Source organism: Monodon monoceros, unplaced genomic scaffold (assembly GCF_005190385.1).
Source record: "Monodon monoceros isolate NGI ecotype Baffin Bay Population unplaced genomic scaffold, NGI_Narwhal_1 Super_Scaffold_2, whole genome shotgun sequence".
Taxonomy (NCBI): domain Eukaryota; kingdom Metazoa; phylum Chordata; class Mammalia; order Artiodactyla; family Monodontidae; genus Monodon; species Monodon monoceros.
Window position 1 is genome coordinate 99,035,151 of NW_021703776.1, and position 22,476 is coordinate 99,057,626.

The 22,476-nt window shown below is 61.5% G+C and overlaps 2 protein-coding genes across 9 annotated transcripts; one reads left to right on the forward strand and one right to left on the reverse strand.

Annotated features, from left to right (window-relative positions):
• The first annotated feature begins 819 nt into the window (after positions 1–819).
• Positions 820–17,750, forward strand: SLC4A2 (solute carrier family 4 member 2). Of its 5 annotated transcripts, XM_029233367.1 has the most exons (23): positions 1,483–1,651; positions 3,906–4,019; positions 5,663–5,828; positions 5,989–6,227; positions 6,308–6,426; positions 7,987–8,219; positions 8,319–8,461; positions 9,895–10,075; positions 11,366–11,501; positions 11,612–11,777; positions 11,923–12,037; positions 12,161–12,345; positions 12,476–12,701; positions 12,851–13,066; positions 13,149–13,297; positions 13,423–13,617; positions 15,271–15,528; positions 15,642–15,731; positions 15,933–16,099; positions 16,442–16,695; positions 16,793–16,962; positions 17,245–17,418; positions 17,513–17,750. In XM_029233367.1, exons 2-23 carry the CDS (start codon positions 3,969–3,971, stop codon positions 17,591–17,593), a joined length of 3,714 nt encoding a protein of 1,237 aa, XP_029089200.1. In that variant the 5' UTR covers positions 1,483–1,651; positions 3,906–3,968; the 3' UTR covers positions 17,594–17,750. The 5 variants fall into 5 exon arrangements, with proteins under 5 accessions (XP_029089198.1, XP_029089200.1, XP_029089197.1 ...); XM_029233365.1 differs by lacking the exon at positions 1,483–1,651 and adding an exon at positions 820–965 and having other exon boundaries at positions 11,923–12,345; positions 17,513–17,748; XM_029233364.1 differs by having other exon boundaries at positions 1,492–1,651; positions 11,923–12,345; positions 17,513–17,748.
• On the reverse strand, positions 17,728–22,476 carry FASTK (Fas activated serine/threonine kinase). 4 transcript variants are annotated; one of them, XM_029233370.1, is made up of 10 exons: positions 22,047–22,240; positions 21,083–21,505; positions 20,409–20,588; positions 20,149–20,288; positions 19,113–19,326; positions 18,858–19,011; positions 18,536–18,627; positions 18,338–18,452; positions 18,150–18,264; positions 17,728–18,057 (listed from the first exon to the last, which is right to left on the reverse strand). In XM_029233370.1, the coding sequence occupies exons 1-10, from the start codon at positions 22,165–22,167 to the stop codon at positions 17,950–17,952; spliced, it is 1,662 nt and encodes a 553-aa protein (XP_029089203.1). In that variant the 5' UTR covers positions 22,168–22,240; the 3' UTR covers positions 17,728–17,949. The 4 variants fall into 4 exon arrangements, with proteins under 4 accessions (XP_029089203.1, XP_029089202.1, XP_029089205.1 ...); XM_029233369.1 differs by having other exon boundaries at positions 18,852–19,011; positions 22,047–22,238; XM_029233371.1 differs by lacking the exon at positions 22,047–22,240 and adding an exon at positions 22,302–22,476 and having other exon boundaries at positions 17,840–18,057; positions 18,852–19,011.

The window sequence follows — 22,476 nt, forward strand, 5'->3', positions numbered from 1 at the left end:
TTCAGCGCTTACAACCTTCTTCTGAGAAGGACCTCTCCGGGACTACACATTCCAGAAGGCAGCAGGGGTGGGGATAGGGCAATTTCTAAGGTTTGGGTTTTGGCGGCCTGCATCCTGAGCCCAGGTGGCCCTGCTCTGCCCCGGTTGATGATACTGAGGTTCCATCGACTCCCTGACAATCCCAGCACGGGTTTCCACCTCTCCCTAGGCCATCTGGTGACCTCAGGATTGATTGGGGAATGGCTCTGAGCCATATCTTGCTGACGATGACTTCACAGGAACCAGCTGACCGCAGGGCTGGAAAGAGAGGCAGGTGTGCCCCAGTGGAGACTGGATTCACCAAACGCCAGAGACTCCTCTCTCCTGTGAGCCCCGTTTGTCGTCTCGGAGCCCACCCAACTCCAGCCTTTCGCTGCACTCTGATATCCCGAGGCAAGCTGGCTGGACACTGGGAGGGTGTCCCCACCCCCTGCAGAGCCCGGGCCCACTGGAGTCGGCCAGGGTGTGGCCGAGGGCTGGCAGGTTGGTTACTGCCCTCCACAGACAGAAGGACAGACAGAAGGACAGACAGAAGCTACACTTGAAGCAGCCTTGACCTCATCCCTTAAGGAGTTGATTGTAGATTTTTCTTGCGGCTTCTCTCTGTCTCATGACTGCATTCTTGAGGGATGTGACCTGGATGATAACTGCCCCAAACAGCACTCCTCAGCGCCGGAACCAAAGTTGGTGCTAAACATTGGTTAATTAACTCGTTTATATCTGAACGTTTTCTGCATGCACATTGCAGTGCTTCAGCCGGTGGCAGACTAAAGAAGCGAAACGTATATTCCTTATCTGGAACAAGTTATAATTTATTAGAAAACCAGAAGTACACACAGAGATCTTTAAATGACAGGTGATGACTATGAATAGGGTTTGAGAAGGAAGGTCACCGCAGGGAATCTCTCCGAGGCAGAATTTCCCCGGTTCGTAAAGTCTAAGTTCAGGGTAATGGGCATCCATCCCCGCCATCACCCCTCTCGCCCTCCCCCCACCCCCCGTCCCTGTCCTCCAGACAAAGACAGGGGCTTTCTTGGAGGCACTGGGGAAACTGCGGGTGGGAGGCGGGGGACGCCCGCGGCCGCGAGAGAAGCTTGACCCCGATGCATTTATATTTCAACTTCCTCCGCCTCGAATTTCCTGATCATCTTTGTGCCTCCTTTTTCCTGCCTGGGATCCCCAGCATGAGGCAGGCCCCTTTCCGCCCAGAGGTGCCTAATGGGGCCAAGAAACGACGTCCCCGGGGCGTCCGTGCGGGGAAGCCCGGGGCGGCAACCTCGCTGGGCCGCGCCGAGGGACAGCCGGGGCTGCCTCCTCGGCGCTGGGCTCCCAGTGCCGGGCCGTGCCTGGGAGCGCGCCTCCGCCCCCAGGTCTCGGCCCCCACTCCGCGCCTCCCAGCCCGCTGCGGCGGGGCCGCGCACGGTGCGCCAGGGGGCGCGCACGCAGGGGGCTGGCCTGCCTGTGGCGCGGGGGAAAGTTGAGTTGGGAGAAGTTGGGAGCGACGGGGGCGCGCCCCAAGGTGGGCACGGGGGAGTCGTCGGGAGCGCGCGAGGGCTCCAGAGAAGGGGGAGAGACCCCGAGACCCCTGCAGCACGAAGTTCAGAGGAAGCGGGTAAGCGGAGAGGTGGCGGAGGGGGAGGGCCAGGGCCGCGGAGGGAGGAAGGGAGGGGAAAGGAAAGGGGGGAACTCGGCACTCGGAGCTGGGAGGGAGTGGAAGTGCAGGAAAGGGCGGAGACTGGGGCGCGGGGAAGCGAGGTCTTGGGGAGAAGGATGGGGAGGCGAGAGGAGTGATTGCTGGTAGGAAGCGGGATCCAGGGTCCGCTTCTTAGAGTTCCCTAAAGCGAGGGTGCCGCGCCCCCTGCCACCAGGAGGGGGTACTCTCTGGGAGGCGCCGCCGGCCCTCCCAACTCCTGGATGGACTCCAAGACGACACCCCTCCCCTTTGGTCCCCTACTCTATCCTTCATGCCCGTCCAGGGTGCCCTGCCTAGGGGTTGCCCCAAGCCTCTGCCCCCGATCTCGGGGTTGGGAGGCGGAGCCGGGAAGGGGTTGGCGGGTCAGGTCAGGACAAGGGGTCAGGCAGAAGAGGGAGCAGCTGGGTGGGGATGGGAAAGGCGAGCGCGGAGAGTTCGACCTAGCTCCTGGGGGGCTGGCTTGTCTGGGTGGGGAGCTCTGTGCTGGGTGTGGGGGGCGGCGCCGCCTGAAATCCAGGGTCCACTTTTCCCTCCTCCCTTCGCTCCCCACTCCCGCCAGGCCCACATCGAAGAGCTGTGGAATGTGCGAATTCACCTGGGGGGTGGTTAATGCCCCCCAAGGGGGTCCGGAGTGCTAATCCCTTGGGCAGGGGAGAGTTGCTAATCCTCCGGGCTGGTCGGGGCTGGTCCCCGGAATGTGCCCCCAGCCCGGATTATCGGCATCGATGCTCTGGACAGAGGCTGCTTTGTGTTCTGGGATGGTGGGGGCGGGGGCGAAGGGGGGGGCGGGGGTAAAGGGAGGAGGGGAGGATGGAGGAGCGCACTGAGGGCACAGCCTGGAGCGGGGCGTGTGGCGCCGGCAGGTGCCGGCACTCCTTCCCAGACCGGGTTTCCTCCCCCAGCACCCCTCTCCCCCGCACCAGACTTGCCCTGGCGGAGGGCCTGCTAGGGGGAGGTGAAGAGGGCAGTCAGCTGAGTTGGAAGGCCGGCCAGGAATGTGTCGCTCCCGGCTCCCCACCCCGGACTGACCCCCAGACCTACATTGTTTGACCCTGCACTGACCTGTCTTACCCCCGAGTTGGCCCTAAATCCGGTAACCCTGACCCCCCAGTGACACACTGGGGAGCTTCGGTACTTTTGCCGTCGCAGAGCCTTGGGTGTCCCCAGCACTGCCCCCACTAGGAATAGGTACCCCAGTTGGCACTGGTCGGGTTCCCTAACCGCAGCTCTTTCTCTGCCCTCCCCCCGCACGGTGTCCTCCCCAGACACCCCTACAGTCACGGTCAGGAGGGCGTCAGCCCTGCCACTCAGATTTTCCTGGCCCCAGGCTTGGGGAGGGGAGGGATTGGACCGTTCCTGAGGGCAGAACCTCGGAGTTTCTGTGCCCACCCTCCTTCTGGTCGTCACGTGCCCCTCCCCCATTATAAAGTCGTGCCCGGCCTGTGCCTGCCAGCCTCCCTTCCTCCCTCCCACTGAGTGAGTGGAGTTGGGCTCCTGCCCCTCCCCCAGGGAGCCTCCCCCCCCCCACTTCGGGGCTGGGCTTTTTTCAGAGGAGGGGGCCCATGAACAGCCCCGTTGCTTGCTGTTTTGGGCTCTCTCCAGAGCTCTCTTTCTCCCTTCCTTCATCCACCCGTCGTCTCTGCCTCAAGGGGTGTCTCACTCCCCCCAGCACAGCCCTCTCTGGTCTCAGCCCGCCTCAGTGTGCCGTGCCACCTCTGGGTCACCGCTCCCACCGCTCCCGTTTCTGGCTCGGCCTCTCCTCCCTGCTTCCTCTGTCTCCCCTCCCTGATCTCCGCTGCTTTCTCTCCGGGTCTGGGCCTTGACTCCTGTCTGCCTTTTTTTCCCGCCAGCATCTCCCACCCCCGGCTCTCTCCCCCTCACTCCGCTTAGTCCCTTGGCCCTCTGTGGCCTCCTGTGCCTCAGTCCTTGCCTCTGTCTCTCTTTGTTCCTCTCTTTTCTTCCCATAAATAACTCTCTTTTCTCCCCCCACCCTCCAAGGGCCACTCTAAGGCCTTTCATAGTCTCCTGTGCAACCAGGAGACCCCTCGTGGCCGGCGGGCTTCCGTGAAGCCCCGTGCCCTGCCCTCCCCTGGCTGTGCAATGTTGGGGTGCCCCTGCAGGCCTGGCACCTCTCTCATGCAGTGATTGCTCCTCCCCCACCCCCCACCCCCAGGTTATGCCGCCGCCTTGTTGCCCTGAAAGCCGCAGCTACAGCGAGAAGGGCTAGGATTTGGCCATGAGCAGCGCCCCCCGGCGCCCCGCCTCGGGCGCAGATTCCTTCCGCACTGTGAGTATTGCCCACTGCCCCTCTGTCCCTCTCCACCATCACCCCCGGGGCTCTGGCCAGGGTGCGGGTCTGTGTCAAGCAGGGGCGTGTGTGTCCGAAGAGGCCTGGGAGGGGAGCCTGGGAGGGACTTGGGAGGGGCACCGCCATCCCCGCTCCGGGCCTTGCGTGGGGCACTGGGTCTGGGACAGGTATCGGTTGCGGGGGTGGGTGTCAGACAGCTTCTGGTCCCAGGGAGGGAGTTGAGGCTCTGTGTCCTGAAGACCCGGGTTGTTGTTTAGCCTCAGCAAGAGAGGAACTTTGGGAAGCCTGGGTCTCTAAGCCAGCGACCCCCCTCTGACTGGGTCTCAGAGGCGGCGCCGGTCTGCTGCAAGGTAGCTCTGGGCAGACCGCTGCACCCCCGGCCCCACGTGCCACTCAGCCCCGCCCCTCCTGGCCCCCACGTGGCCACCGCCCCACGTGTCCCCCTCCCATCTTCCTGGGAAGGCTAATGATTAACCCCAGTGCCATAATCAGCCCGTTATTGGTCACCTTGGCCCAGCGGGGCACGTGACCAGGAAGAGGCGCCGGCTGGTCCCCTCCCCCTCCCTCCCGGGTTCACCCCTGCCGGCCATGGACTTCCTCCTTCAGCCTCAGGTGCAAGGGGTTCTTGACCCTCCTCCCCCCACCCCGGGCTAGCCCGCGTGCTAATTCTGGTGAGAGTGAGGCCCAGTGCGGGGGGAGCCGGGCTAGAGCTGCGGAGGTGGGCTGGGGAGAAGCAGACTCCTCACCCCTGCATCTTCTCCTGCCCAGTATCCCTGCCACCCCCAGCTGCTCGTGACCCCACCTCCGAGACTCTCCAAGGCCCGCCCTTCTTCCCAGCCTACCTCCCCCTTGCTCTTCCTTGCTCTGGTACCCCTGCCCTTGAAGATCTCGATGCCCTTCAAGTCCAGAAGCTCTCGAGCAAATATTTAGCGGTGCCTGGAGCTGAGACGCCCGGCGGGGGGAGGGGGAGGGGTGGGGGGGGGTTGGACCAAGGCCGTGGGCTGGGCGGCCGGCTGCTTAGCTAGGCTGAGCTCTCCAAAGCGCCAGGCCACCGCAGTCCCGCCGCTCCTGCAGTATGACTCAGGTGGGGGGAGTGGGGGGGGGGGCAGGGCGGGGCACCGCAGCGGCTGAGGCCCCGGGCTCCGGACTCCCAAGGGGAAGCGCTGCATCCCTGTCCAGGAGCTGGGCTCTAGTTCGATTCAGACCAAGCCCGGGTCAGGTAGCGCAGGCGCCTGCAGAAGTTACTTTTCAGGCTCAGTCGCCATCCCCGAGCACAGGGGCTGCGTTCACTACTATCAGCCGGGTGAACGGCCCAGATCACACACCCGACCTCGACCTGCGGGCTGGACACACAGGATTTCTGCTCAGGCTTCCAGGGCAGACGCTTTCCACAGGCTCTAGAACTGACTGGAATGCGCCCAGCCAGGGTCCTGAGAGCCCGGAACCCGGGGGACGGGCCGCTGGGCGGTGGGTGCTGAGTCCCGAGGCCCTGGCACTCGAGGGGAGGGCAGCCGGGGCGGGGGGTGGTACTGGACTCAGCCGCTAGGCGGGGTGGGGTTTCGAGGAGCGTCTCCCGTGCGTGCGTGCGTGCGTGCGTTCTCACCGCCCCTTCTTCTCCACAGCCGGAGCCAGAGAGCCTGGGCCCTGTGACGCCAGGCTTCCCTGAGCAGGACGAGGATGAACTTCACCGCACCCTGGGCGTGGAGCGGTTTGAGGAGATCCTGCAGGAGGCCAGGTCCCGAGGAGGGGAGGAGCCGGGCCGAAGCTACGGGGAGGCAGACTTTGAATGTGAGGGGGCTCGGGGAGGCGGAGTGAGCGGGGGGCAGGGGTGCTCTGGCTGCCAGGATGGAGCCAGGATGGAGCCGGGGGCCTGGGGGGGGGCGCTGGAGGCCGGCCAGCTGAGCGGGGAGCCGTGCCCGCCGGCAGCTAAGCGCCCTCCTCCCTGCAGACCACCGGCAGTCCTCCCACCACATCCACCACCCGCTGTCCACCCACCTGCCTCCCGACGCCAGGCGCCGAAAGGTACCCCAGGGCTCAGGACGGAAGCCGCGCAGGCGCCCTGCAGCCTCCCCGACCGGGGAGACCCCCACCATCGAGGAGGGCGAGGAAGAGGAGGATGAGGCCAGTGAGGCCGAGGGGGCCCGGGCACTCAGCCAGCCCCCTGCGTCCACACCCTCTTCCGTGCAGGTGAGCGGGGGCAGGGCTCCTGGGGATGTCTGCGGTACCCCTGGCCTGGCCTCACCTGCTCACACGGGTCCCTGTTCTAGTTCTTTCTCCAGGAGGATGAAGGTGCGGACCGGAAGGCGGAAACAACCAGTCCGTCTCCCCCTCCAGTGCTGCCCCACCACGAGGCAGCTCCCCAGGCCACCAAAGGGGCCCAGACTGGGTAAGTGTCCCCAGACAGGGACCTCCCGGGCCGGCACCAGCGAGTTGAGGTGGGGAACAAAGCAGGAGCCTTGAGGTTCTCAGACAGGTTCAGAAATCCCAATCCTGCTGCTGGGATTTGACTTTGGACTAGTCACAGTGTCTGTGAGCCTGTTTTCCCATCTATAAACCAAGAATAATAGAACTTTTCTTGCAAGGTGGTAGTAGGGGTTAAAGGGTGGTGTGAACGGAAGTTTAAGTATGGGTCGGCCTGGCACGGAAGAGATGTGTGGTCTAAGCCGTCTCCTCCCACCCCCTGCCATCCCCCCCTGCCCGTGGCTTCAGGTGGAGCAGCGTCAAACCCCGGATCAGGGACTGGACGGGTGACCTCCACGCACCCCCGGGACCCCAAGGGTGTGAGAGCAACAGGAGACCCCCTCTTGCTCTTGGGGAGCTAGCTGCCAGTCTACCCTGCTTGTGGTCTCACGAAATGGTATCAGAACAAGTTCTGTGCCAGACGACCTGGTTCAGGTGTAGTGTCGGTACCAGTAGGTGATTGGAGTTTGGGGTTGTTAGCCAGAGAAGCCTTCTTGGAAGAAATCACTTTGAACTGGGTCTCAAGGTCACTACTGTCACCTCCCTGTTGGTTTCTGGGTGCCAGGCAGTGTGAAGGACCCGGGGAAGTGAAGGGCGGATCGCCCCTCCAGGGCGGTACAGGCTCGCTGGGGAGATAGGACAATGTGGATGGAGCTGGGTCCGCGCTGGCTGTCTGCACTGGGGGCGCAGGCCTGCAGGTGGCTGGACGGCCAGGAGGAGGTGGTGGAGCCCCAGAGAGAGCACGGCGTTGCACTGGAAAAGTGGGTCAGATTTGTGGGCAGGGGTGTGAGCAGAAGCGAGGGCACGGAAGGTAGGTGTAGGTGGAGAAAGCCTGGCAGAGGAGGGACTGGTCATGGGCAGGGGATGGGGGCTGGGAGCTGTGGGAGGTGAGATGCCGGGAGAACGGTTTGGAATGGTGCGGCAGGGACAGGGACCCACTGGCAGTGGCAGAGAGAAAGGAGGCATCGCAGCTTGGGGGACGGGAGCAGAAGCTGGAATCTGTAAGGGACAGGGGTTCATATCCTCCTTGACTGTTGGGTAGGGGTGGGGTGTCTACAGTTTCAAAGGCCCATTTCCATGTACTTTACTCCATTTGTTTAGAAACACGGGACCCTGTGAACCTCGAGTCCATTGTTAGGGGTGTGCCTGGGAGGGGAAGCAGGTCCCACTCTGGGTACTTTTCCGGACTTCACTCTCCCCACACCTGGGAAGGCTGCCCTCAGCTCCATTTTGCTGCTGAGCTGATGTTCCGGGTGGCTTGTGTGATTGCTTGGGGGGGGGGCACAGCCAGTAAATGGTTGAGCCGGATTTAGATGCGGCGATCTGCTTCCAGAATCCTCACTCTTTCACATCCGCACCTACCGAGAGTGGGGAGCGAGGAGGGGTGAGGTCCAGCGGGGTCCCCTTCCTGGGTCCCTCCTGTGTGGCTCCCGGCCGAGGGAGAGGGGCCAGCCTTCTCAGGCTCACGGCTGCTTTGTCTGTCCAGAGCCCTGGTGGAAGAGGTGGCGGCTGTGGCCAGTGTCACAGCGGGAGGTGATGATGGGGGTGCCTCTGGGCGCCCCCTGGCCAAAGCGCAGCCTGGGCACCGCAGCTACAATCTGCAGGAGAGGAGACGCATCGGCAGCATGACTGGGGCTGAGCAGGCACTGCTGCCCCGGGTCCCGACGGACGAGAGCGAGGCCCAGACGCTGGCCACGGCTGACCTAGACCTCATGAAGAGTGAGTGCTGGGCCTGGGCCAAGCCCGGAGCTGCTGGGAACGAGGGTGGGGGTAAGAGGAAGGGGCGCTTGACCCTGTCCCTCCACCCCCCGCCCACAGGTCACCGGTTTGAGGACGTTCCTGGGGTACGGCGACATTTGGTGCGGAAGAATGCCAAAGCGTCTGTGCAGAGTGGCCGGGAAGGGCGAGAGCCTGGCCCCACCCCTCGGTCTCGGCCCCGGGCCCCCCACAAGCCCCACGAGGTAATTTCTCCGCTTCACGGTCTTGCAGCATCTCCCCATCCGTCTTCTCACCACAGCCCCTGTCGCTTCTCAGACCTGCGGTCATCTCGAGCACCAGGGTTGCCATGTATGGTTTTGAAGGTTGTACACTGCACAAGAGTGCGATATACACATCTTCAAAGAGCACTGATTTTTTTTTAATTGAAATATAGTTGATACACAATATTATGTTAGCCTCAGGTGTACAACATAACGATTCAACAATTTAAACATATTACGACACGTGTACTACGGTAAGTCTAGTAGCCGTCTGTCCCCAGACAGTTATTACGGTATTACCTGCTGTTGCTGGTGTGGGCCTTACGGTTCTGGCTCACATCTTAGACAGGTCGGCTTCCCTTTCATGCCCGTTTTCTGGCAGCTGGCAGCGAGGTGTTTGAGGACCGTTTGGGCCAGAGGCAACTCCGTGGAGCAGCGCGTTTCATTTTTCAGAATCCAGTCACCTCTGTGCTCATCCAGTCCTCCCGTAACCTGTGAGGATGACGGCCCAGGCAGCATCAGCCATACATCAGGGGCAGTGACTGGTCAAGGCCACTCAGTTACGTAGTGATGTTGCCCACCTTAGACTTCAGGGCTCTGGTCCTGAACCCTGACCCTCCCAGTGGCTATTTTTGGTAACCTTTTTATTGCGGTCGAACAGACACAGTAAAGCACACTCGGGTTAAGCAAACAGCTCTGTGACACACTCTGCGCGTGTAAATACCTGGCCGACCCTACCTGGATATAGGACATTTCCCACACTCAGGGAGTTCCTTCGGGCCTCTGCCTAGTCACCACCCTCAGAGGTGACCGCTCTGCGGTCACTCTCAATTAGTTTTGCCAGTTCTTGAACGCATATAAATGAATCCTACAGAATTCCAATGTAGGACTTCCCTGGTGGTCCAGTGGTTAATACTCCTCACTTCCCATCGGTTCGATCCCTGGTCAGGGAAGTTCCGCATGCTGCGTGGCGAGGCCAAAAAAAAAAAAAAAAAAATTCCAGTTTGTGTGTGTGTGTGTGTGTGTAGTGACCATCAGACGGTTACTAGGAGTCATATACTGTGCTAAATGTTTTGTATACTTTTCCTTTTAGCCCCCATTAGAGCCCTTTTATTATTATCATTATTGTAGTATAGTTGATTTACAATGTTGTGTTAGTTTCAGGTGTACAGTAAAGTGATTCAGTTAAACGTACATATATATCTATTTTTTTCAGATACTTTTCCCTCATAGGTTATTATAAAATATTGAGTATAGATCCCTGTGCTATACATTAGGTCACTGTTGTACACTAGTAATGGGGGTGGTATTACTCCCATTTCACAGACGAGGGACAGTCTCAGATGGGTTAATAACTCGCCCAGCCTCCATGCCTGTGCCCTCCGTCCTGCCATGCCCTCTCATCTCACCCCAAGGTGTTTGTGGAACTGAATGAGTTGCTGCTGGACAAAAACCAGGAGCCTCAGTGGCGGGAGACGGCGCGCTGGATCAAATTCGAGGAGGATGTAGAGGAAGAGACGGAGCGCTGGGGGAAGCCCCACGTGGCCTCCCTCTCGTTCCGCAGCCTCCTGGAGCTGCGCCGGACCCTGGCCCACGGTAATCCATGCCCCACCCCCTGCCCATCATCGCCCCAGGAGTTCCCTTCGCCCGCCGAGCCCGTTCTCTGAGGACCACACGGTCCCACATTTGTCTTGAGCAGCAGGGTGTGTAATGTCACCAGAGCCCAGGAGGGAGCATCTCCTGTCATGATATCACCTCTCACGATGCCTGCCATTCCTCGGGCTCTGTCATTGGGTGACTGCGGGGCAGGACTGACCCTCTCCTCTTGTCTGGCATCTTCAGCAAACAGCTTCTCTAAGTGATATTTTCAGATAACGGAAGCTGGTATGTTTCGGATGCTGCAGTGTTGTCAGACAGTTTTAGTGGAACGCTTTGGGAAATTCTAGAGACTCTGGGGAATGTGACCTAACGTGTAGTAGGGCTGTGTAAACGACTGCATGAGCACGGATGCAGGATTCGCGAGCGCTGTGTCTGATGTTCTGCTGTTTGCTCGTTTCCTCCTTCCTGTTGGGGAATCGCTCCCAGCTGCTGTCAGCAGGCCTGCTTCTAAGCAGCTGAGGACTCAGAAACCTGCTGTCAGAATTATTTCCAAACTAGCAGAAACTAACTAGGCTCTGAGTGAGGCTTGAGGGCTTGGGGTAAGGCGCCAAAGTGCGGGTGCTTTATCGCCGGGCTTTGCGATCTTGGTTTCGGCTGCTCGGGGGGCCTTCGGTTCTGTTGGGTCTTTAGTTCTGTGTTCCTGTGAGTTGACCTTGACGGAAAAATGACCTGGTGACTTTTGAAAGACCTTCATTTCTATATGAAATGGCAGCTCAGAGCAGTGACGGGGTGGAGAGATCTAGAAACTGTCCTTGAGCAGCTGCTGGACTTGGAGGGGGACGTCTTCAGATGGCTCCAGGGCTGCCACGGGGACGCAGACCGGCTGTGTCGTGCTCCAGAGGGCAGAACTAGGAGCCTAGAGTGAAGTCAGAGGAGGCACTTGCTGGCAGTGAAGAGCAGTCTAGGCCGAGGGGGTGGCCCGGGGCACTTCCTGCTGCATGCTTCCCGGAAGGGGCATCTGGGCAGGACCCGGCCCCGGTGGCCTCTCTGATGGCAGGGGTTCCCTGGCCTCTGCTGAGTCCCACAGCATTCCTGCGGGGAGAGGGGGGCTGGAAGAAATGGGTCAGAGAGGCCGTGGGACTTGGGCCTCAGGCAGAGCTGGGCCCTGCTCACTGATCCCTGGGCCGCATTTACTTGGCTGCCCTCGCTCCCGCTCTCCCTCCCTCCCATCCCCGCCCTTGCATCTTGCCTGGGGATGAGGGCCCCTCGCGGTGGTCCTTATTCCAGGGGCTGTGCTCTTGGACCTGGACCAGCAGACCCTGCCTGGCGTGGCCCACCAGGTGGTGGAGCAGATGGTCATCTCTGACCAGATCAAGGCCGAGGACAGAGCCAACGTGCTGAGGGCCCTGCTGCTGAAACACAGGTGAGGCACCGCCCGCCGCACCCTGCCCGCCCGCCCGCCCGTGCCCAGCGCCCGCCCGTGCCCAGCGCCGGCCGCCGGCCCTCCTCACCTCCTGCCTACTGCCCCACCAGCCACCCGAGTGATGAGAAGGACTTCTCCTTTCCCCGCAACATCTCGGCCGGCTCCCTGGGCTCCCTGCTGGGGCATCACCACGGCCAGGGGGTCGAGAGCGACCCCCACGTCACTGAGCCTCTCATTGGAGGTGTTCCCGAGACCCGGCTGGAGGTGGAGCGAGAGGTGAGGGGAGAAAGTGACCCTGCCTGGGTCAGGTCCGGCCGCCACTGCGGCTCGGGCTGCGGGACCGCCGAGCGAGTCGGGCGGGAACGGGCGGGGCCGGGGGTGGGGGGTAGCCAGGCTGAGCTCTGCTCTTCTGCATCCCCAGCGTGAGCTGCCTCCTGCAGCTCCTCCGGCTGGGATCACCCGCTCCAAGTCCAAGCATGAGCTGAAGCTTCTGGAGAAGATCCCTGAGAACGCCGAGGCTACGGTGGTCCTTGTGGGTATGTGGGGCGAGCTCGGGGGGGGCAGGGTACGGGTGGCCGGGCCTGCCTCGGGGGCGCCCCTGCGCTGGGGGCCGGGAGGCGACTGCTGCTCCCGCGCCCATGCCGGCTACACGCCCCCAGGCTGCGTGGAGTTCCTCTCCCGCCCCACCATGGCCTTCGTGCGGCTACGGGAGGCAGCGGAGCTGGACGCGGTGCTGGAGGTGCCGGTGCCCGTGCGCTTCCTCTTCCTGCTGCTGGGCCCGAGCAGTGCCAACATGGACTACCATGAGATCGGCCGCTCCATCTCCACCCTCATGTCCGACAAGGTCAGCCGCCGCCCGGCCGGGCCTCGCGCCCCAGAGCCCACTTGGGATGCCCCCACCCAGCTCGCCGAGCCTGGCCCCAGGCCCCCAGCCCTCGTCCCGTGTCCTCACTAGCCCCGTCCCGCTTTGGCAGCAATTCCACGAGGCAGCCTACCTGGCAGACGAACGGGAGGACCTGCTGACGGCCATCAATGCCTTCCTGGACTGCAGCGTGGTGCTGCCGCCCTCGGAGGTGCAGGGCGAGGAGCTGCTACGATCCGTCGCTCACTTCCAGCGGCAGATGCTCAAGAAGCGAGAGGAGCAGGTCCGGCTGTTGCCTCCAGGGGCTGGGCTGGAGCCCAAGTCAGCCCAAGATAAGGGTACGGGCCAGTGCAGGCCGGGGGCCAGGTCTGGGCTGCCGGCTGGGGGCTTGGGGGTTAGGCTGAAGGGTGGTCTGTTGCACGCGGAGGAGAGCGGGACGGGAGGAAGAGGGCTGTGACGGGCGCCCTGATGGAGGCCCGGGTTGCAGCGCTCCTGCAGATGGTAGAGGTGGCAGGTGTGGTGGAAGACGATCCCCTTCGGCGGACGGGCCGGCCTTTTGGGGGCTTGATCCGAGATGTGCGGCGCCGCTATCCCCACTACCTGAGCGACTTCCGAGACGCGCTCAACCCCCAGTGCCTGGCCGCCGTCATCTTCATCTACTTCGCGGCCCTGTCTCCTGCCATCACCTTCGGGGGGCTGCTGGGTAAGGAGAGGCTTCAGGTCGTGGTGGGGAGCGCACGGGTCCCCCCGGCCGCCAGCCGCTGAGCTGGCTCTTGCCGCCCTAGGAGAGAAGACGCATGACCTGATTGGAGTATCGGAGCTGATCATGTCCACGGCAGTCCAGGGCGTGATCTTCTGCCTGCTGGGGGCCCAGCCACTGCTGGTGATCGGCTTCTCGGGGCCCCTGCTGGTCTTCGAGGAAGCCTTCTTCTCGGTGAGGGGCCACGGGCTACCCGGGCTGGTCCCCCCTGCCCAGCTCAACTCCCCGTCCTCTTCCCCGAGCACTCCCGCCCCGTTAGCCCCCCCGGGCTCCGAGCCTGACTGCCCACCGCGCCCCAGTTCTGCAGCAGCAACGACCTGGAGTACCTGGTGGGCCGCGTGTGGATTGGCTTCTGGCTGGTGCTGCTGGCCCTGCTCATGGTGGCCCTGGAGGGGAGCTTCCTGGTGCGCTTCGTCTCCCGCTTCACCCAGGAGATCTTCGCCTTCCTCATCTCCCTCATCTTCATCTACGAGACCTTCTACAAGCTGGTTAAGGTGGGTGGGCCTGACGGAACCTGGCCCAGGAGGGGCCGGGCTTTGGGACTGGAGGGAGCCGGGGGCGTCCTGCCCCTTTGTTCTCTGAGCGTGAGGCCGGGCTGCCCCATGGAGCCACGGAACCTAGGCTGGTCCTTCCTGCTGCCCCCACCCCTTCCCCGCCCACCCTCCCTCCCTGTCACCAACATATACACCAGAGCTTCAGATCAGTCTTAAAGACTCATGTTTTTGTTTTTTTTTTAAACTTGCAAATATATTCTTGCAAAAGTAGTATACATGCTTCACAGCATATAAGACGTATATTTCACAGTATCTTCTGTGAAATAAATTTTCAAAAATTTAAGATGTGAAAAGGGGGATCCTTATGAGCTTACTCTGCAATTATTCCATTACCTGTGAGGCTGAATATCTAGGTGGATGACTCACATATCTTTAATAACGAAGGTAATATGTGCTTTTGTTTTTTTTTTAATAACTTTATTTATTTATTTTTGGCCACGTTGGGTCTTTGTTGCTACGCGCGGGTTTCTCTAGTTGCGGCGAGCAGGGGCTATTCTTCGTTGCGGTGCGCAGGCTTCTCACTGCGTGGCTTCTCTTGCTGCGGAGCACAGGCTCTAGGCGCGCGGGCTTCAGTAGTTGTGGCTCGCGGGCTCTAGAGCACAGGCTCAGTAGTGGCGCATGGGCTTAGTTGCTCTGCGGCATGTGGGATCTTCCCAGATCAGGGCTTGAACCCATGTCCCCTGCATTGGCAGGTGGATTTTTTTTTTTTTAATATATTTATTTATTTGGCTGCATTGGGTCTTTGTTGCTGCGTGCGGGCTTTCTCTAGTTGCGGCAAGTGGGGGCTACTCTTTTTTTGGGGGGGGCGGGGAGCTACTCTTTGCTGTGTTGTGCGGGCTTCTCATTGCGGTGGCTTCTCTTGTTGCAGAGTACCGGCTGTAGGTGAACGGGCTCAGTAGTTGTGGCTTATGGGCTGTAGAGCACAGGCTCAGTAGTTGTGGCTCACGGGCTTAGTTGCTCCACGATGTGGGATCTTCCTGGACCAGGGCTTGAACCCGTGTCCCCTGCACTGGCAGGCGGATTCTTAACCACCGTGCCACCAGGGAAGCCCCTGTGCTTTTGTTAAAGCGGCGAACAATCCGGAATGTCAAAGGGAAAGGCCCCCAAGATGACAGACAGGGTCACGGTCTGGGCATCAGACCCACGTCTGTGTCTGTGTCAGGATCAGGAGATGTGCCCCCGAGGCCCACCACACTCCCTGTGTTGCTCCTCCAGGCCTGGCTGGAGCCTCGTTTGCAGCTGCTTTCCCGAATTAGATCAACCCCTCTTTTTTTTTTTTTTTTATTTAATTTTTTGGCCACGCTGGGTGGCATGTGGGATCTTAGTTCCCTGACCAGGGATCAAACCCACACACCCCCTGCATTGGAAGCTCAGTCTTAACCACTGGACCGCCAGGGAAGTCCCAGACCAGCCCCTCTCTTAATTCCTAGTTGTCTTGTGCTCACATCTGGTCACCTTGGTCATTTTTTTAATCAAGACAAGCTCCTTGAGGGCAGGCCAGCCACCCCCAGCCCTACCTGTCCCACTCAGCATACAGCTGAGTCCCGGATGTCTCACCAGTTAAGCTGATAGAATCCTTTGTCCTCTCCCCAGATCTTCCAGGAACATCCCCTCCATGGCTGTTCGGTCTCCAACAGCTCCGAGGCAGACAGTAGCGAGAACACCACGTGGGCTGGGGCAGAAGCAGCCACGCTGGGGCCGAGGAATGAGAGCTCAGCCGGGCCGTCCAGGCAGGGGAGGCCCCGTGGCCAGCCCAACACGGCCCTGTTGTCGCTGGTGCTCATGGCTGGCACCTTCTTCATCGCCTTCTTCCTGCGCAAATTCAAGAACAGCCGGTTCTTCCCTGGCCGGGTGTGTGGGCTGGCGGGCCCGAGGGAGGCGAGATCTGGGGGCAGGAAGGGGGGCGACTCGGAGTCAGGGCTGCAGCGAGGTGTGGGGCCTCTGAGCATGGTGCTCGCCCACAGGTGCGGCGAGTGATCGGGGACTTTGGGGTACCCATCGCGATCCTCATCATGGTGCTTGTGGATTACAGTATTGAGGACACCTACACCCAGGTACGGCGGAGCGCGCGCAGCAGTGAGGCGGTGTTGGACTCTGGACATTCCCCTTCAGGCCCCCAAGTCCAGAGCTGCCTCTAAAGTGGGCAGACACCAGGCCTTTCCCACAGCACGCCTTCGGCGTCCACCCTGCCCAGTGCAGCTCAGGGCACTCCCTCCAAGGTTCACCCGCCCCCGGCCCCACCCTCTGCCCTGCAGAAGCTGAGCGTGCCCAGCGGATTCTCAGTGACAGCCCCAGAGAAGCGGGGCTGGGTCATCAACCCCCTGGGGGAGCGCAGCTCCTTCCCCGTGTGGATGATGGTCGCCAGCCTGCTGCCCGCCATCTTGGTCTTCATCCTTATCTTCATGGAGACACAGATCACCACGTGAGTGGTCCTGGCAGAGGCGGGGTGCCATGCAGACGGCGACCGCCTGCTGCGTGGAGGGGCTGGAGCCCCCGGCAGGCTGGCTGCTGGAGTTGACTTTGTAGGCAGCAGAAAATCCCACTGACGTTTGCTCGGATGGGCACAGTACGGGCTGGGAGCTGTCCAGGAGGGTAGGGAGGGCCAGATAGGACTCAGTTCCATGATGGGACCCTCGCCCTGACGGAAGAGGCAGGGACCATCAGGTTCCAGAAACAGACAGAGGTGACTGACTCGGCACTCTGGAAAGACACAGTTGTCTGCCAGGCTGGGCCCGGGGCTCAGTGCGTGCCTGTCTCCGCCCAGGCTGATCATCTCCAAGAAGGAGCGCATGCTGCAGAAGGGCTCCGGCTTCCACCTGGACCTGCTGCTCATCGTGGCCATGGGTGGCATCTGTGCCCTCTTTGGCTTGCCCTGGTTGGCTGCTGCCACCGTCCGCTCCGTCACGCATGCCAACGCGCTTACTGTCATGAGCAAGGCTGTGGCGCCCGGGGACAAGCCCAAGATCCAGGAAGTCAAGGAGCAGCGGGTGACGGGGCTGCTGGTTGCCCTGCTTGTGGGTACGTTCACCTCTCGCGCCCAGCCTTCTCGGAGGGGTCTTGGGGCCACTGGGGTAGAGAGCCCTGGGGCCAGCTGTTTCTTCTCCTCCTCCCCCAGGTCTCTCCTTGGTCATCGGGGATCTGCTCCGGCAGATCCCCCTGGCTGTGCTCTTCGGAATTTTTCTGTACATGGGAGTTACCTCCCTTAATGGGATCCAGTTCTATGAGCGGCTGCACCTGCTTCTCATGCCACCCAAACACCACCCAGACGTCACCTATGTCAAGAAGGTGAGACCCGGCTCGGAAGGGCCCTGTGCCTCTGCCCCCTCCTGGTCTGTGTGGGTCACCCTCCAGCCCCCCATCTGCCCACCCTGGCCAGCCACCATTCAGCCCGTGCAGACCCATCTCCGGTAAGCACCCAAGGAGGCGCTTCCGTCCCACCCCTGTGGAGGGGAGAGGGGTCATCGTCCTCTGGATGTGGCAGGCCTGATGGCCCTCCGGGGACCGGGGCGCTCGGAGGCTGGAGAGAAGCCTGGGCTCACCTGTCTTGCCCTGCACCCCCCCACCCAGGTTCGGACCCTCCGTATGCACCTGTTCACAGCCCTGCAGCTGCTCTGCCTGGCCGTGCTCTGGGCCGTCATGTCCACGGCTGCCTCCTTGGCCTTCCCCTTCATCCTCATCCTCACGGTGCCGCTCCGCATGCTGGTGCTCACCCGCATCTTCACCGAGCGAGAGATGAAATGCGTAAGGCTCCCGCGCCCCTCCCCACCGGCCCCCACCTTGGTCTTGCCAAGAGGTCGCGCTCAGCACCAACCTTCCGACTCTGCCCCTACCACAGCTGGATGCTAACGAGGCAGAGCCGGTGTTCGATGAGCGGGAGGGCGTGGACGAGTACAACGAGATGCCCATGCCTGTGTAGCTGCTACCTGGATGGACAGCCGAGGGACAGATGGACAGAGGGAACAGGGGCTGGGGGGTGCTCGCCCCGTCCTCCTCCCTCCTCATTTTTATTTAAGTGAATAATTTAAAGTCCCCTTACCAGCGCCCCCGCAATAAAGTGCTTCGGCCCCCACCTATCCCCGGCCGCGTGTGTGTGTGAGCCGGGTATGAATGGAAGAGAGGTGACGGATTCCAGCCCGCTCTGTCCCAGAAACGAGATGTGCAATGGGGAAGGAAAGGAACTTTAATGACAAATCAAAGCAGAGGGAGCCAAAGTGCAAACTGTCCATCCCCCAATGGTGGGGGGGGGGCCATCCTGAACCCATGTGCACACCCTCACCCCCCTTCAGGCCCCCAGCGGAGGCCCAGGGCCTGAAGCTTCTGCCTCAGGTAGCTCTTGAGCTGGGACAGGCCTCTCTGTGACTCCAGTTCCTCGAAGGGTAGCTGCAGGGGGAGAGGGTAGCAGGTTACCCCAGGGCCTGGCCGGCCAGGGGAGGGGTACTAGCTGAGTGTGTGGGCGTGGGGAGGGCTCTCACCGGCAGGAGCTGGTAGCCCATCAGGCCCAGATGCCGCTCCCGCAGAGCCCGTGAGCCCAGCAGCACTCTGCCATCCCGGCAGAAATGCCACCGTTCCCGCAGCATCAGTACCACCCTGGAGGAGAAGTGACTGGCTCAGAGCTGCTGTCTATGAAGGCAGACAAGGCTCTCCCACCCTCTTCCCTTACCTCTGGGCAGGGTCACGGGTTGTGTAGGGACAGGACCGGGGAGGATACGGTAGGAAGGGGTCCTGGGTTCTCACGGGGAGCACAGCACCAGAGCTGCTGACACAGAGCAGGAAGTCTGCAGGGCACGGAGAGAGAGAGCTGCTGGCCTTCAGCGGAGGCTCCGTGTCCTGGCGAGCCGCTGGCCCACCCGGAGCTCACCTGTGCAGTAGCCTGGAGGCACGGTCAGGTCCTGCCGATACTTCTCCTCCCCCAGCAGCTGGCGCAGCCCCTCGGCTACTATATCCTTGTGACTGAGGGGGGAGAGGAACACCGGTATCAGGAAAGCCCCCAAGACACTTGTTCTAGCTCCCTCCTGCCTAGTTCCACGGTCCTGGGAAATGCCTTTGCTGCTCCGCTCTTTCTGACTGCCTAGGGCGCAGCAGCACGCACAGAACGTGGTCCCCCGGGTTGGCCTACCCTGTGCTGCTTGCGGGCCGCTCCCCTCCCCTCCCCTCCCCAAAGCTGCCCCAGCCACCTGTACTTGCAACGGGCACGGTCGGTGATGAGTGGCTGGGGGAAGATGGGCACTTGTTGCCTTCGGGGAAGGCGGGGACCCCGATATCCCGGGAGCTCCAGCTCCACGGCCGTGTCTAGCAGGGAGAGGTAGCGCCGCACAATCGGGGCGTGAGGGGTGCCTGCAGGGAAGCAGGACAAGGCTTACTGGGGTGCAGACCCCCACCCTGCTTCCCCTGCCCACTGGCTCCCCGGGACCCAGCCAGCCCTCCAGTCTGCGCACCACTGATGTGGCTGATGAAACCTGGGGAAAAAACAAAGTGCAGGGCTCGGAAGGGCAGGCACCGCAGCTGGCACAGTGACATCAAGATGTTGACAGTTGCCAGGGGGGCCACCCCTGCTTCCCGAGCCAGGATCCTCTCAAGGCAGGGCATGAACTGCTCTTCCAGAGGCAGGTAGTTCAGTCGCCCAAAGGGCAGGACCAACTTCTGTACCACCTGCGGAGCAAGGGCAGCCCATCACCCAGCGCGAAGCAGTTCTCCAGTATCCTTTACAAGCTGGACCTCAGGGAGGCTTGGCCTGCAAGCTTACAGCATCACCATAAAGGCAGAACAATCCCTCTACACACACACCAGAAGCTCAACAGTGTAAGCACTGCTTGAGCTCCACGCGATTAGTCTTCAAACAAGCAGAGGAGACATGGCTGTGGGTTCTGTCCCTGAAGACTTAGCAGAGTGGGATCAACCAAGCTAAGACGGGCTGAGAGTGTTTGCAGGGCTTCCCTGGCGGCACAGTGGTTGAGAATCTGCCTGCCGATGCAGGGGACACGGGTGCGAGCCCTGGTCTGGGAGGATCCCACATGCCGCGGGGCAACGAGGCCCGTGAGCCACAACTACTGAGCCTGCGCGTCTGGAGCCTGTGCTCCGCAACAAGAGAGGCCGCCATAGTGAGAGGCCCGCGCACCGCGATGAAGAGTGGCCCCCGCTTGCCACAACTAGAGAAAGCCCTCGCACAGAAACGAAGACCCAACACAGCCAAAAATAATTAAATAACTTAATAAACTCCTACCCCCAACATCTTTAAAAAAAAAAAAAGTGTTTGGAGAAGTGCAGACAACCCAGGCATACATGCTGGGGAGCTGGACAAGCCAGCGAGGGTGTGAGCAAAGGTGGAACCCCACGGGAAAGAGCAGAGAGCCTAACTGGGTTGTCTGCTGCAGACAGAAGCAGCCAATCAGGCTGGGTGGGGGTTAGGCCTGCCAGGTGTCTTAGGATGGGATGAGTAGGAGAGGAGCATGGGAAGGTGGGAGGTAATCCCACCTTGCTGTTGAGCTGGGCTTCCTGGGCCACCAGGAAGTGGGCAATGGCTTCCAGAAGCTGGGGCTCCCGCAACCGGTGGCGGGCCAAGTGCTGGGCCAGGAGCACCATCACGTGGGGCGTCAGTTCCTCTGGCCTGGCCTCTGCGAAGAACAGCTCATCACACCGGACCCTCAGGTCAGACCTCAACTAGATTCCACCAGACACCACCTGCCTCCGCCTCAGCTCCCCCTCCTCCCATGAACCTTAACCCCCTCCAGCACCTGCCAGGCTGCGGATGAGGTGATGCTGTGGATGCCGCTGGAAGCGGGGGCAGCTGAGAGCAGCTTCCAACCTTAGCCCACCGCGAAGGACAGGCTGCAGAGGGGGAGGTGGCTTCGGAGGGAGGCGGTACCTTTGCTCCTGCTCCAGGGCACACACCAGGGGCCCATCTGATGGGAAGCCTGAGGAGGAGAGGGTCAGAGGAGGCAGTCCTAGCAACAGGGAGTTGCTCTGCTCTGCTCCAGTCCTGGTTTAGTTAATGAATCCCCAATCCTTCTCACCTCTGTTTTCTGGGCTGGAAGGTTTGCTACAGAGCACGTGGAAACACTAGAGAAATGTGAGATATCACGTGCACTAAGGTATCAGAACAGTCTGTGGGGACGGCCTTATACAAAGAAGGCAAGTGAGTTCTCATCTCTTGCCAGTGGTAACAAATTGCAGGGGCTTCCTAGAGCGCTGTATTAGAAGGGATCTGGGGTGGCGCCCTAGCTAAGCGCAACACCTGCTGCTTGACTCGCGGTGTCTGCCACGGATACAGGGGAGCAGCAGCAAGTGTGGCGGCGTATGTGCCGTTCCCGGCAAGCCCGAGGGGTGCGTTCTGTCAGCGATCTCGGGTCCTCTGCTGTTTCTCTATTCTTCCGTTAACGCCCACCCCCCCGCCAGACACCGTCCTCACCAAGTAAGACTGCAAGGTGCAGACACACGTGGATGGTGTGAATGTCAAAGGAGGGGCAGTTTCGGATGATGAGCTGACTCAAGTCCTGAAGTGTGGCCTGCTCCACAGGAGGGGGTCGTGGCTGAGACCCCAAGAGCTGGCCCAGGCGACGAAGTGCCACAGGGTAGTGGTGGGCGCGCACCTTGGTGGGGTTCTGGCCCAGCCAGCGCAGCAGCTCCCCAGGGCTCCTCGCCTGTTCCAGAAGCCGCTGCAACCCCTGCACAGGGCCTGCATGGGGGGCTCCTCCAGGAGGCCGGTCTCCCCATTTGTTGGGCCCCAGACAGTAGGGCTGTACTGGTGGGAGCAGCAGCAGGCCAGACAGCCGAGCACTGGAGGCCTGGGCAGAGAGCAGGACTCGAAGCATGGAGTTGGGTGATGGAGACCCTGAGGGGTGGCCCAGAAAAGGGGGTGAGGTATTCTCCAACGGTGAGAAAGACCAGCTATCTACTCTTCACCTCGCTCCCCATCCGGTGGAGCCTGGGGTCAGAGCAACCCTGACTCATGTTCACCCTTCTTTGTGACTGCTCTGCTCCACTTCCCAACCCGCCCCTCTCTGCCTTCTTCCATCCTCTGAAACAGCAATCGTAATCCTTCAGTGTGCTCAGCGTAGGGCTATTTACAAAGCAATTCCACATGCATTATCCCCTCTCGTCCTCCTTACAGGCCTATGAGGAGGGAGGCAGGGCTGGCATTACCTCGATTTCACAGGTGGAGAAACCAAGGCCCAGAGAGGCGAGGGGGTTACGTTAAGCCCGAGGTCACGAATCTGGTTAGTGGTCGCGCCCAGCCTGGAGCCCAGCTCGCCGCGACGATACGCCCTCCCGACCACCTCCCCCTCCCGCAGGAGGCGGCGGCGGCACAGAGGGTGGAGCGCGGGCTCCGCAGCCGGACGGTCCTGGGTTCCATGCTGGGTGCTCCCACTTACCAGCTGCGTGACCTTGGACAAGTGGCTTCGTCTCTCTGCCCAAGTCTCCTCGCCCGTGAAACGAGAACGCAGGGCCCACCTTGGAGGGCGCCCGTGGAGCCCGAGGGCTCAGCTTTGCCATGGCGCGGAGTCGGCGGTGTCAGGGCCCTCCCCCAACGCCCACCCGGCCCGGGGATGCCAGGAGACCGTGGGCACGGTCGCCAACACCAACTCCCGCCGCCCTCCCGCGGCCCGCCCCGCAGGCACCACCCCTACATGGCTCCCCAGGCCCCGCGCAGATCGCTCCCTCGGTCGGTCTCGGGGCCCGGGGGCCGAGCTCCCCCCGCGGCCTCCTCATCGGGGGGCCACCGAGTCCGCCATCTTCCCAGCAGCCCCCGGATCGCCGCCCAGACGCCAACCGCGGCACCGTCCTCGGCCGGCAAAGACGTGG